This window comes from Pristiophorus japonicus, chromosome 26, assembly GCF_044704955.1.
Source record: "Pristiophorus japonicus isolate sPriJap1 chromosome 26, sPriJap1.hap1, whole genome shotgun sequence".
Classification (NCBI taxonomy): domain Eukaryota; kingdom Metazoa; phylum Chordata; class Chondrichthyes; family Pristiophoridae; genus Pristiophorus; species Pristiophorus japonicus.
Genome location: NC_092002.1, coordinates 3266013 through 3280630, shown reverse-complemented (window position 1 = coordinate 3280630; position 14618 = coordinate 3266013). Strand labels below are relative to the sequence as shown.

The 14618-nt window shown below is 45.9% G+C and overlaps 2 protein-coding genes across 7 annotated transcripts in view; one reads left to right on the top strand and one right to left on the bottom strand.

Moving 5' to 3' along the window:
- The window catches only part of LOC139239119 (zinc finger protein 541-like), a 61551-nt gene extending 52639 nt beyond the window's left edge, over positions 1-8912 (top strand). For all 6 annotated transcript variants that reach the window (XM_070867657.1, XM_070867658.1, XM_070867656.1 and 3 more), the window contains 2 exons: positions 2218-2402; positions 5191-8912. In XM_070867657.1, coding sequence (XP_070723758.1) covers positions 2218-2402; positions 5191-5374 — 369 coding nt within the window. In that variant the 3' untranslated portion in view covers positions 5375-8912. The remainder of the gene's footprint in view (positions 1-2217; positions 2403-5190) is intronic.
- Positions 8913-9253: 341 nt separating this feature from the next.
- erh (ERH mRNA splicing and mitosis factor) lies at positions 9254-13988 on the bottom strand. Its single transcript, XM_070867659.1, has 4 exons — positions 13915-13988; positions 11785-11872; positions 10228-10348; positions 9254-9984 (listed from the first exon to the last, which is right to left on the bottom strand). Exons 1-4 carry the CDS (start codon positions 13915-13917, stop codon positions 9882-9884), a joined length of 315 nt encoding a protein of 104 aa, XP_070723760.1. The 5' UTR covers positions 13918-13988; the 3' UTR covers positions 9254-9881.
- Positions 13989-14618: the final 630 nt, after the last annotated feature.

Sequence of the window (14618 nt, the reverse complement as noted above, 5' to 3'; positions counted from 1 at the left end):
CAACCCTCTGCGTAAAGAAGCCCCCCTCAAATCCCCTCTAAACCTTCCACCACCCACCTTAAAACTATGCCCCCTCGTTATTGACCCCTCCACCAATGGAAATAGACCTTTACTATCCACTATGTCCAGGCCCCTCAATATTTTGTACACCTCAATGAGGTCTCCTCTCAACCTCCTCTGTTCCAATGAGAACAAACCCAGCCTATCCAATCTGTCCTCATAACTAAGATTCTCCATTCCAGGCAGCATCCTAGTAAATCTCCTCTGCACCCTCTCTAGTGCATTCACGTCCTTCCTATAATACGAAGACCAGAACTGCACGCAGTACTCCAGCTGTGGCCTAACCAAAGTATTATACAATTTAAGCATAACCTCCCTGCTCTTCTATTCTATGCCTCGGCCATTAAAGGCAAGCATTCCGTATGCCTTCTTAACCACCTTATCCACCTGGCCTGCTACTTTCAGGGATCTGTGGACAAGCACTCCAAAGTCCCTTTGTTCATCTATACTATTAAGTGACCGACCGCTTAATGTGTATACCCTTTCCTTATTAACCCACCCAAAGTGCAGTACCTCACACTTCTTTGAATTAAATTCCATTTGCCACTGCTCTGCCCACCTGACCAGTAGATTGATATCCTCCTGCAGCCCATGACTTTCCTCTTCATTATCAACCACACAGCTAATGTTAGTGTCATCTGCAAAGTTCTTAATCATACTCCCTATATTCAAATCTAAATCGTTGATATATATCATAAAAAGCAAGGGACCCAGTACTGAGCCCTGTGGAACCCCACTGGAAACATCCTTACAGTCACAAAAACATCCATCAATCATTACGCTTTGCTTCCTACCTCCAAGCCAATTTTGGATCCAACTTGCCACTTTGCCCTGGATCCCATGGGCTTTAACCTTCATGACCAGTCTACCATGTGGGACCTTATCAAAAGCCTTGCTAAAGTCCATATATACAACATCATACGCACTACCCTCATCGACCCTCTTGGTTACCTCCTCAAAAAATTCAATCAGGTTAGTCAAACACGATCTTCCCTTAACAAATCCGTGCCGACTGTCCCTAATTAATCCTTGCCTTTCCAAATGCAGATTTATCCTGTCTTTCAGGATTTTTTCCAATAATTTTCCCACCACTGAGGTTAGGCTGACAGGCCTGTAATTACTTGGCCTATCCCTTTCTCCTTTCTTAAACAAGGGTACTACATTAGCAGTCCTCCAATCCTCTGGCACCATGCCCAGATCCAAAGAGGACTGGAAAATGATGGTCAAGGCCTCTGCTATTTCCTCTTTTACTTCGCTCCTCAACCTGGGATACACTTCATCCGGACCTGGGGACTTATCTACTTTCAAAGCTGCTAGACCCCTTAATACTTCCTCTCACTATATTTATTTCATCCAGAATATCACACTCCTCCTCGATAGCAGTATCTGCATTGTCCCTTTCCTTTGTGAAAACAGATGCAAAGTATTCGTTAAGAATCCTCCCAACATGTTCCGCCTGTACACAAAGATTATCCTCATGGTCCCCAAAACTAAATCCAAGACCGCTCCCTCTCGTGTTGGGCTTGCTACATAATGACTAAAAAAGTTTTCTTGAATGTAGTTCAAGAATTCCGCACCCTCTATACCCTTCACACTAAATTTGTTCCGATCAATATTTGGATAGTTAAAATCCCCTATTACTACCCTATGGTTTTTGGACTTCACAGCAATTTGCCGACATATTTGCTCCTCTATCTTCCTCCCACTGTTTGGGGGTCTATAATACACGGCCAGCAGTGTGATCGCCCCTTTTTTATTTTTCAATTCGACCCATATGGCCTTATTTGATGATCCCTCGAACATATCATCCCTTATTTAATCAGTACCGCAACTCCCCCCCCCCCCTTTTTACCTCCCTCGCTATCTTGTCTAAAAACCTGTAGCCAGGAATATTGATCTGCCAAACCTGCTCCTCTTTCAGCTATGTTTCTATAATGGCTACAATGTCATACTCCCAAGTGTCTACCTGTGCTCTTAGCTCATCTGCCTTATTCACTATACTCCTTGCATTAAAGTATATACCATTCAGCACAGGAAGACCTCCTTGTTATGTAAGAAAGTAGTTCTAGTAACAGTGTTATCAAATGTAATCATTGGTCATAATGTTTTATCAAAAAAACTTGTGGATAAATACTTTCGACTTATTTCCTCCCTCAGTTGTTCTTAGCCTCACAGAATGTGAGCGTTGCTTCCCAGACCAGTGCGAACCGGGAAAAGCCAAAGAAGAAAATCGCACGGGCTAAGACCAACCCTTCTCCATCACTTCACTGTCAGACGGGAGCCCAGGACAAGAGTCAGAAGAAATTCACCCTGGGGAATTTCCCGTGTAAAGAATGTACAAAGTAGGTCACACTGTAAGCGGTGGGATCTGGGTTGTGCAAGCTAGTAATTGCTGTTAGGGGAGATGCGTAGCCACACTATAAAATGCCGAGCGAGTATCCCCTTTAAGCAGAGTGCATCGTGAAGGGTTAGTCGTACAGTCGTTAATGTTTGGGGAGTGAAGAATGGCCAGGTCCCAGCTGTTGCGATTTTCAACCCGCTCTGGCTTCTTAAAGGCTGCACTCTAATTCCCATGCACTGCTGCAAATTAATCCCCTTTTACACTTGTTAAGCTGATCCAGAAAATTCTCGTGTGCACAAACTCATATTCCATTGAGATAAAAGCACTGCAACTCACCGTGTGGAATGTCTAGGCCACTATCTCTCCTGACAGCATGAATTGCACTTCTCAACATGACCGAACAATTAGAACAAACTTCAAAACACTTTGACTAATTAGGATGAGTTTACATGATTAAATGGTGGAATTTGTTTCCACAGCTGTTTGTTTTCCCTTTACTGCCTCCTGCTGCGTACTAGCTCAGACTAGGGCGAGAGGAAGTATGGGCGAGGGGGCTCGTGTGGAGCTTAACCATCGGCACAGACCAGTTGGGACCTGTTTCTGTGCCGTAAATACTATTTAATGTGGAAGGTTAAGCGGGGCCTCCACCTGCCAGTTCAGTTGGGAGGTGAAAGATCCTGTGGCACTATTCCTCAGTGACCTTCCCTCCACCAATCGCAAGATAAAACTAATTAACTGGTTGCTCATCGTGTTACTGTTTGTGGCATCTTGCTGTGCACAAAGTGGCTGCTGCATTTGCCTTCATAACAAGTCGCTATAGTTCCGTCATTTATTCTTTGTGAAGCACTTTGAGACTTTTCTGAGATTCAGGATGAGGTGCTATATACATTCAGGATGGCCTGTACCATTCAGACTGCGTTGGACATTTCCCCCCAAAGTTACATCCAATTATAACTTTCCCAATTGGTGCCACATCAGCCAAGATTTACTTGATTTCAGATATCTTAACACGCGTTTGGAGTTTATGAAGAGAGGGTAAATACAGTGGCCATGGTGAGCATGATGGAGAATAGGGCGGTTACAACGCAGTGGCTTTTTTGACACAAATTATGCAATTGCATGCTTATATAACAAGAATATTTTGCAAACTAAATGTTAGGCAGTTGCATTGTCTGCTTAGCTACTTTTTAGTGGTAAAATGTTGGCAAATTACACCATTTGAAATAGGTGTTGAGTGTATTTCTGCTAATGTATTAAATTAGAACTGTTCCTTGCTATAGCACCTCATTATATGATTTGATAGGACTCAAGTGCTTTTACATTCTTCTGCCATTGGCTGCATTTAGAAATGTGAACAGTTGGACTCAACTTGTTCCAATGGCAGCAGAATCCTGTTTTTCAAATCCCTCCGTGGCCTCGCCCTTCCCTATCTCTGTAATCTCCTCCAGCCCCCCCCCCCCCCGAGATGTCTGCACTCCTAATTCTGCCCTCCTGAGCATCCCTGATTATAATCGCTCAACCATCTGTTGCCTGGGCCCCAAGCTCCAGAACTCCCTCCTTAAACCTCACCGCCTCTCTACCTCTTTCCTCCTTCAAGACGCTCCTTAAAACCTCCCCCTTTGACCAAGCTTTTGGTCATCTGCCCTAATTTTTCCTTATGCAGCTCAGTGTTAAATATTTTGTCTCAGAATATTCCTCTGAAGCACCTTGGGACGGTTCACTATGTTAAAGGCACTATATAAATATAAGTTGTTGTTGATGTTGTTGCTGCCACTGGGTTTGCTCACCCACTGCCTGCCAGGCACATGATGAAGAGCAGCGCCATGATGGGAAAGTAACTGGGCAGACCAGGGTATGGGTATAAGAACATAAGAAATACGAGTAGGCCATACAGCCCCTTGAGCCTGCTCCGCCATTCAATAAGATCATGGCTGATCCGATCATGGATTCAGGTCCACTTCCCCGCCCACTCCCCATAACCTTTTATTCCCTTATTGTTTAAGAAACTGTCTATTTCTGTCTTAAATTTATTCAATGTCCCAGCTTCCACAGCTCTCTGAGGCTGCGAATTCCACAGATTTACAACCCTCAGAAGAAATTTCTTATCTGTTTTAAATGAGCGGCCCCTTATTCTAAGATCATGCCCCCTAGTTCTAGTCTCTCTGCATCCACTTTTTCAAGCCCCCTCATAATCTTATACGTTTCAATAAAATCACCTCTCATTCTTCTGAATTCCAATGAGTAGAGGCCCAACCTCCTCAACCTTTCTTCATAAGTCAACCCCCTCATCCCCGGAATCAACCGAGTGAACCTTCTCTGAACTGCCTCCAAAGCAAGTATATCCTTTCGTAAATATGGAAACCAAAACTGCACGCAGTACTCCAGGTGTGGCCTCACCAATACCCTGTATAACTGTAGCAAGACCTCCCTGCTTTTATACTCCATCCCCTTTGCAATAAAGGCCGAGATTCCATGGGCCTTCCTGATCACGTGCTGGACCTGTATAACCCCTCTCTTTGTAAAGGACCACTTGAGGATTGCTGCGAGAACAGCAACTTGCAGTGACAAGAAACCTTGTGGTGTCAGACCTGAGCTGCCTTCCTACAGCTGTGCTTGTATCTACAGGGTCGCAGTTGCCTGAACGCGCTGAGGTCTGCCCACTTCTGTTATCGGCAGAGTTGCTTTTTGGTTACTTTGGATGGCAAGTAACCACAATAACTGGCTTATAAACGAAGAATAACCCGTCATATCACAGATATTAATCCTTATTATGCACACGTGTATTTCAGAGTGTTTGACAAGGTGAAAAGTCGAAATGCTCACATGAAATGCCACAGGCAACAGGAAGAGCAAGAAAGACAGGCAGAGATGAAGCGATCCAGGATACGTTTAAAAGTTGAAATAAAGGAGGAACCAGGGGAGACTGTCCTGGTCTTCAACCCAAACAATCTTCAGAACATTACCACACCATAAAGAGCTTCCCAGCATCGCATGATCAGCAGAGGTAGATGCAAGGCTATGGGGAGAGAGCAGGGCAGTAGTCTGAGTTTCGGGTTGTACAAAGAGTTGGCACAGACATTCTGGGCCAAATAACCTCCTCTCAGCTGTAAATATCTCTGGTTCTAGGTATTTTGATTTGTTTGTCTGGGGTGCATTGCCGTCCATGACGTTATCTTGTACAGTCTAAAAGGCATGATGCACAAAAAAATAATCTGGAGTCTGCAGAAAAAAATGCTGACAATTTAATTTTAAATCTTACATTGAATACCGTTTTCAAGATGAATACCAGTCCTGATCTAGGTGCTTGGGGTAAGGCACAGGATTTACTGGTGGGATAGAGAAAAAGACAGGTTCAGTAATGCCATGTTAACCCTGCCAGCGTATACCTGTACTGCCGACACGGAGGGGCTACGTTGGCAGCAAAACACTCCCCATAATGACCGTGGTAAATAACATTCCTGGGACAAAACTACTGTATTTTACTCATCATTGGAGCATGTTCTATTGCCGCCCAATGAACCAGCACATGAACAGGTTGAAGCTGGGGAAGGCCCTGGATTTTAAACTAAAATAAGTGATCAAAGTCAGCAAAGCAATAGGGACCTGGAGCAAACCAAAACAGGGAGAAAAATAGACGGTAAATGAAAGTCCCTTCTAAAACAGAATATATAGGATAATGGTTAAATTTTGGAAGTTTACAAACAGCCAATTATTACCATGTGCAACCTTTTGTTTAATTTCGGTAGTTCACCAATAAAATACAAAGTAGGTGCTCCCTTTTAAAGGGGCACAACCATTAAAACTGTAACTTAAACAAACTTAAAGGAAATTTAACAAATTAAATCAAAATTCTATATGGGGCAGGTGATGAATCAATCCAGTCCTCACAGGTCGCAGAAAGCCCCAAGCGTGCTCCACCTCCACCTCCAGCGAACATAGCCACGGAAGAGAGGGGCAGTCGGGCCGAACAAACCCCTCGACCGCCCGCTGCCTGGACCTGTTAATGGCCACCGTGGCCAGGCCGAGGAGCAGTCCCATGAGGAGGCCCTCCAACCTGCCCGCACCGGGTGCCCAACAATCAGGAGTGTGGGACTAGTACCCTATGCACTGCCCGAGCTTATCTGTAACTATGTGTTATAAAAAGGTTTTGTGTTATTTTCATCCTGAATGCGCTGAGATCTGCACTAGAAGGTAAGCAGGTGAGCTGTTGGTAGGCTTCTGCCAGTGTCCCGTGTAACCAGCTGATTTATGAGAGGAACCTGAGGTGACTCAACTTCAAACCTTTCCTTCTCTCCTCGAGTGAACTCCTTGCCAGAGGGCACAGCCAAGATCTTCCACTCTGGCCCAGTGCTTCCCAGGGCAGCTTTTGTTTTCCCCTCCTTCAAATCTGCGGGTACGTTTCCTGTTCCTCTTCCCCGGTCTCTACCGGGCCACACGCACCAACTGCAACCAAGCGGACGGGCTGGGAAACAATCTGTTCCAGGCTCGCGCCCAGTGTTGCGAGGAGGTGCGCGAGTGTTTCAGGAGCAAACCTCCCAGTGAGAACAGGGCCTGGGCTTCATTTGGTGGTTGCCTGCTCGGCCACGTTGGGGATGGAAGCTGTACCCACACTGCTGCTCCAACACAGTCAGCTGTCCACGCACGCAGGAGTGACTAGATAGTGAGCAGCAATTATGGACAATACTTACCTCTCCAGGTGCTGAGGATAATTGTAGCATTCCAATTGTAGCCCTGCCCGGAAAACTGCTTGATTTTATTGGCTAGCTTTGCATTTTTAACACTTTGGTGATATTTTTAGTTTGCTCGTGGTGATGTAAAAGATAATTGCTGCAGTCAGACGTGCAAACCATTTTATATAGCGTTTTAAGATGAAGATTTTTGCAGGAAGTTTGAAGGGTTTTATACAGGAAGCGGAGCTGGGTCAATGGGAGGCTGGTCAATATCGCAGCCACTTCAGGCAGGGGCAGCAGGGGCTTTTTAACTGCAGACAATCACCGAGATGCCTTTATGCCAAGTCTCTGGGTAGGATTTAGACGTGCAGACTATTTTAAAGTGTTTTAAGATGGCTGGACCTGAAAGGGCATCAAACTTTGTGCCCGAGAATTGGGTCTGCATCTAGGAGTGGGAATGACTCAACATGCAGCCAAAGCCCAACCTGCCTTATTATTAATTTGTTATTTGGGGAAGATCGCTACTGTATGGTGCGTAAGTAAATTAAAAACCCCAAAGATTATAAATTGGTTTATAATTTCATTACGCTGTAAGAAATCTATCAGAAAGGGGTCATGAAGGAGAATTTATTTTTAAGTGTATTTATGGGCGGGGGCAAGTACTTTAGATTGAAAGTAACCCCCAAGTATTTTAACTTCACAAGAGCATCTCCGACCGAGTATTATGTCTTACTGTTTCCTCACCCCCATCCATGCAGGCTGAGAGACTGCAGAATTCATGTCACATTTAGATTGCTTTGTGCTAAAAATTTCCATCCACTAGGAACAAGACTCAATCTGCCCCAAAATGCATTTAAATTGGACCTTTAAGAAGCCAAGCAAACACTGAAAAGCTGAAATAAAACCAGTACGCGCTGCAATTACACATGTAGAGAGACGGGATAAATGTTGGGGTGTATACCTCTGGGACCTGGTAACGTTACACATGTTGCCAGGACACGTTGTGCAGTTGCAGCATTATCAGTAAATTAAGACCCTCCAGCCAGCCAGTGTGGATTGTCTACACCGGACTAAAGTCCAGGTCTTGCTTTGATCCATGAGATTGGGAATGCATTCAGCACCAGAGCTTACTCGATTATAGACATGGTCTATAATAAAATGTGGGGGCTCTTTAAACGGCACAATGAAATCATTGAGTTGGGCACAGGAAAGTATCAAAAACATAACCATTCTTGTTTGACAGGCGAGGTGAGGAGTGTGGTCTAATCAGTTTTCTTCACAAATTCACTCAAACTAATAAAGATTTATTTTAAATAAACCCAAACTCAGACTCAGCTAGTCTGGAAGATCTAAAATGGAACAGGTTTGCTTTACCCATCAGTTGTATCCCTTAATTTTGTGTTTGTATATTGCTGTATATTTTGCTTAAGCTACAAATCCAAAAGGTGGCTCATAGGTTACTAGAAAATTGCAGTGAGAATGGATGTAGTTTTTAACATTTTTTTTGCTGATAAGTGCAGTTTTCATTTGTATATAAGAAAGAATTTGTACAAGTACTGCACACTCGTGTGTGTTTCTACATTTCTGTTGGAGAAGCTGGTAATACAAGGGAGCGGAGATGCCCTCTCTGATACAATTACCTCAATTCCTCCTCAAAGCAGTGTTATTCAGCAGCACTGAAGTGTTGCAATTTCATCGAGTTGGGGTTTTGTTTGTGTGGAAAAAAAATCTTTTGAACAATTAGGTGAAAACCCACCAATGCTGTAAGCACAAGGCCCTGTAGAGTTAAGCTTTTTTTGAAAGTATGCAGGATTGTTTCAATAAATGTGACGTTGACTGTTGGGGGAGTATTATTTCAGCTTTGTGCAAACGCGCGTGTGGGGAAAGGGGGAATTCCAGCCAGTTACACAACTTCAGCAAAACACACAATTAACTAGGTCTGAAAACAGAAAACGCCAGACATACTCAGCAGTCAGTCAGCATCTCATGCGTGAAACCACAACAGTAATGTTCGCATTCAGGTGCTGAGTGGCCTTATGCATTGCCAACAATTAAAAAAATCATTCCGATCTCTATAGTTGATCAATTCTTATTGGCCCAAAGACCCCCTCCAGCCCCACGCAATGCAACTTCCCATTCTGACAGCAATGTATTAATGAAGCTGATGAAATTAAAAAGCAGATTAATATTAAAAACAAACCTTTAATCTGCAAAAACCATAACAGGAACCAAAATAAGCAACAAAAAAAACCTACTGGGTGACCAGAACGTAAATCCTGCAGAAACTGCTCTGCACAAACACAACATGCCAGTAAAGAAGTTTAATTTTTTTTTAGAAAAATGTTTAACCCAAAGAGCTTTTCTTCCAAGATGGTCTGTTCAGTCCTTACTCTATCAACAGGACAGATTACAGAAAGGGTGTTTGTAAAACCAAGAAAATCTCAGGTCTGAACACTGACAAGCCCAGCACAGATATGTTGTGTCAGGGTCCATCCATGAAAGACAGAAAGCAGCCAGGCATATTTCAGACATCAATATCTGCATCTAAGATGGCCATAAGGGCAAGGTAGGCCCTTCATTCTATTCAATATGATTTCTGTTTTAAAACACCAATGCATGATTTTATAAAAAGGAACAAGCTTTCTAATGGGGGGAGGGGAGAACAAGAAATCCAAACTTATTTCTACAAAATTACTGACAGATCTAGAAGTAGTACACTCGGGCGCTCCCAAGACCATCTGAGCTTTAAAAAAAAAGAGGTCGGTGCAACCAGGCTCGTAGAGCATTGATCTGCTGAACCGGGGGAGCAGTTATTTCCCCGCTTGCTGGGCTTGCCGACGCAGGAGGATATAGATCTTCTCCTTCAGCCAGTCCTTGTTGTAAGGTTGGTAAGTCTGCGTATCTGCCCGATAACTGGAGAACAAAAAAAAAGGGGGTTTAAAAGCTTCATCATTCAATGCCACTAAAACAAGATTTTCCATCTTTCCCAGCCCTCCCCGAGTCAGCAGCTCCCAACTGTGGCTGAATACAAACTTGAGTGATTTACAATCAAGTCCCATGAGTAGCCACACTGCATTGTCGGTGAAAGCCCAACAGGCCCGAGCGGCTGAACGGCCTATTCCTGTTCCCATGTGCAGAGGAAGTAACAGTACTTACACAAGGCAGCTGAGGTCAGCAAGGTCATCGATAAAGTCAAAGAGTTGGCTAATGTCGTACGTGATGGATGGACTGTTTGGGTTCATCCTCTTCAGATGCTCTTCAAACATTTTGCAGACACCTGGGGAGGCACAAATGCAAACTCTGGGTGAGCACAATATATAACTTTAGTTTGGAGTCTGCAAGTGGAATGACCCTGTAGTGCAGCGACACCAGGTGCTGCAGAATGGCATGGTTCTTAAAGGAGAGTTTACTAGAGGCCCTGAATTCACCCTCGCCATCATATTGCATATCAGAGCTAGTGCAAGTCTGCCACAACTTATTTGCTAGTTTTCTCTAAAGGTAGTTGATTCAGTTGGGGTGGCAGAAGAGAGGCCACAAGAACAAAATAAACTTAGAGCAGGAGGTGATTGCTACACAAAAGCAAACCGTGCAAAACTGGATAAACCTACAACTTCCTGTATTTATATAGCGCCTTTAACATAGTAAAATATCCCAAGGCGCTTCATAGGAGCGTTATCAAACAAAATTTGACACCGAGCCACACAAGGAGATATTAGGGCAGGTGACCAAAAGCTTGGTCAAACGGGTAGGTTTTATGGAGCATCAAAGCAGTAGCTCAGGTCTGATCACAATCTGCACTGGTCACAAACATAAGAATTTGGAGCAGGAGTCGGCCATTCGGCCCCTCGAGCCTACTCTGCCATTCAATATCATGGCTGATCATCGACCTCAATTCCATTTTCCAGCACTATCCCCATATCCCTGAATTCCCTTAATATCCCAAATGAATGCTCAACGACTGAGCCTCGACTGCCCTCTAGGGTAGAGAATGCCAGAGATTCACCACCCTCTGAGTGAAGAAATTTCCCCTCATTTCAGTCCTAAATGGCCGACCCCTTATCCTGAGACTGTGACCCCTGGTTCTAGGCTACTCAGACCGGGGGAAACATCCTGCATCGACCCTGTAAGAATTTTGTATGCTTCAATGAGATCACCTATCATTTTTCTAAATTCTAGAGATATAGGCCTAGTCTACTCAATCTCCCCCCCACCCCAGGAATCAGTCTGGTGAACCTTTGTTGCACTCCCTCTATGGCAAGTATATTCCTTAGGTAAGGAGATCAATAATTCAGTCGAGGAGGTACAAGTGGTCTCAGCAACTGCTGGGAGAGAAGGCAGCCAGGCACCCTGCCACTGCTCACTATAGAGTGACTGACTGGACATGGATATTGGGAGCAAGAGGTCTCCATATCAGGACAGCCTCTTGACAAATGTGCCAACTCACACATTACAAATGGACAACCGACCTGTGGAACCCCCGCCACAGCGAGAGCAGAAATAAGGAGGAAATAAATTAGCAAATGCAAAGCATGCTGTCAGACTTTGGTGAAAGATGGAAGGGTCCATGCTGGTTAAACCAAGACACTACCTGACCCAAAACAAAATTTCCTGATTCTAACGAGACAAATGGGACCAGAAGATATAATAGACCCACAGATACATTTTAAAATGGTAAAGGCGTCGAGTGTATAAAGTCTGATTGCAGGGCCGTACCTTCCATACATTCATTGACAGATTCATAGTCAGCATAGGTCCTTCCCTCTGGTCGCTTTGTGGGCTGCACCAGCAGAATAGTGTGCGACTGAAATAAAAACAGGAAAGATAAAGGAGACAGGAGTATTAATGAAAAGCTGCGGGGACAGCAGGAGGCCACTTGGCCCATTGAGCCAGCACGGCCAGTATCAGCAGCAGCAATCCCAATTCCCTGCCCTTTCCCCATTCCGTCTCACGTGGCTGCTCCCGAGTGTTCTTCCCACACAGCCAAAACATTTCCCTGGGTTTGTTTTTAATAACGGTGCGTTTAATTTTTAAGATGCCGTCTCTCAGTTCTGGGTTTTCCCCTGTTGGAGGGAAGGATCTGCACCTTCACCCTGCAAAGCCCCGTCAACATATTAAACCCCCAAAGTACAACAATTTGCTTTTACACAGCAGCTTTAACGTAGTAAAACATCGCATGGCACGTCACAGGAGCATCAGCCAACAAATCATAGAATGGTTACAGCACAGGAGGCCGCCATTCAACCCATGCCGGCTCTCTGCTCATCCCACTCCCCCGCTCTTTCCCCGGAACGCTTCAGGTATTTATCCAATTCCTTTGGTTTGACTTCAATTCTTAAGATTACACGGGATATACAGCACAGGAACAGGCCATTGGGCCCAACCAGTCCATGCCGGCGTTTATGCTCCACTCGAGCCTCCTCCCGTCTTTCCTCATCTAAATCTATCAGCATAACCCTCTATTCCCTTCTCCCTCATGTGTTTATCCAGCCTCCCCTTAAATGCATCGATATTATTCGCCTCAACCCCTCCCTGTGGCAGTGAGTTCCACATTCTCACCGCTCTCTGGATAAAGAAGTTTCTCCTGAATGCCTCATTGGGTTTCTTGGCGATTGTCTTATATTGATGGCCTCTCTGTCGTATCGCAGTTTCTTGTGTTGGAGGGAAGGTTCTGCACCGGTTACCAGGAGAATCCCTGCCAACATTTTAAAGCCCCAAGATACAGTAAGTTTGTATTTATACAGCTCTGTTAACATAGTAAAATGTCCAAAGGCATTTCACGGGAGCATTATGGCCTCACCCCTCCCCGAGCTCTAATCTCCTCCAGCCCTACAACCACACCCTGTCCTTCCGATCTCTGCCCTCCCGAGCATTCCCCGATTCCCATCGCTCCACCATCGGTGGCCGTGCCTTCAGCTCTGGAACTCCCTCCCTCAACCTCTCCGCCCCTTAAAACTGACCTCCTTGACCAAGCTTTGGGTCACCTGTCCCAACGTCTCACGTGGCTCGGTGTTCGGCCGGGACTAACAATCCGGGGTCGCGAGTTCCCCCCCCCCCCCCCCCCCGGGGCAGCCAGGGGGGGAACTTAAATTTAGCTAACTGAATAAATCTGGAATAAAAAGCCGGTGTCGGTGAAACCAGCAAACCCCCCCCCCCTCGGGGAGAGAAATCTGCCGCCCTGACCCGGCCCGGCCGGAGTGTGACTCCAGGCCCTCAGCGATGTGGCTGACCATTCGCTGCCCCCTGGAGTGGCCCAGAGAGGGGCAGCCCAATCCCCGGGCCCCAGGGCAGCCCAATCCCCGGGGCAGGGCAGCACAATCCCCGGGCCCCAGGGCAGCACAATCCCCGGGCCCCAGGGCAGCACAATCCCCGGGCCCCAGGGCAGCACAATCCCCGGGCCCCAGGGCAGCCCAATCCCCGGGCCCCAGGGCAGCCCAATCCCCGGGCCCCAATCCAGGCCACGGGCCCGAGGCCCCAATCCCCGGGCCCCAGAGCAGGCCCCAGGATGGGCCCGGGACGGGACGGGAAGGCCGGCCCTCGATTGCCGGTGAGGTGAACGGATCGAACAAACACCACTCGCCGGCTCACGCTGCCGGGGGGCGGGGGGCGGGGTGCCCCGGGCCCGGGCCCTCTCTCTCCCGGTCGGTTTCAGGAGGCAGCGAGGCCCCGGGCAGAGCGCGGTCGGCGGACATTCAGCGCGAGGCCGGGGATGTGGGCCTAGGCCCGGGCCCCCCTCACTCACTCACTATCCTTCCCTCTCTCTATCTATCTCCCCCTCTCCCTCTCTCTCTCTCTCTCTCTATCTCTATCACTTTCTCTCTATTTATTTATTTATTTTTTTCTCACCATTTTTTTTTCCGCCGTTTTTTCGCCTCACCGAGAAATAAAAAATGGAAGCCGGAAGCTGCGACCTTTTACCCGGAAACGCGCTGACGTCAGGCCAAAAGTTCAAAAAAAGTTTTAACTTTATATTAAACAAACTTTAATATTTCACAGAAACTTTAGCAACATTTATTACAAGCCGTTGCAAGTTTTGAGGAAATTTAGACAATAATCTGGGACTAAATTAATTGCGATCTGGAAAATCATCGGCTAACAAATGAAAGTAGACAGGGATTTGTTAAAGGCAGATTGTGTTTGGTTAACTTGGTTGAGTTCTTTGATGAAGTAACAGACAGAGTAGGTCAGTTGATGTACATGGACTTTCAAAAGGTGTTTGACAAAGTACCACATAATAGACGTGTTAGCAAAGTTAAAGCCCGTGGGGTTAAAGAATCGGTGGTAGCACGGATACAAAACTTGGCTGAGGGACAGAAAGCAGAGAGTATTGGTGTACAGTTGTTTCAGACAGGAGGCAGTACACAGTGGTCTTTCCCAAGGGTCAGTATTAGGACAGTTACTCTTTTTGAGATATATTAATGGCCTGGATTGGGTATACAGGGCATATTTTCAAAGTTGCAGCTGACACGAAACACGGAAAGGTACATAGTGAGGGCTTTAGGAGGATATAGGCAGACCAGTGAAATGGGCCCGTGGCCTGCCCTGCCCCG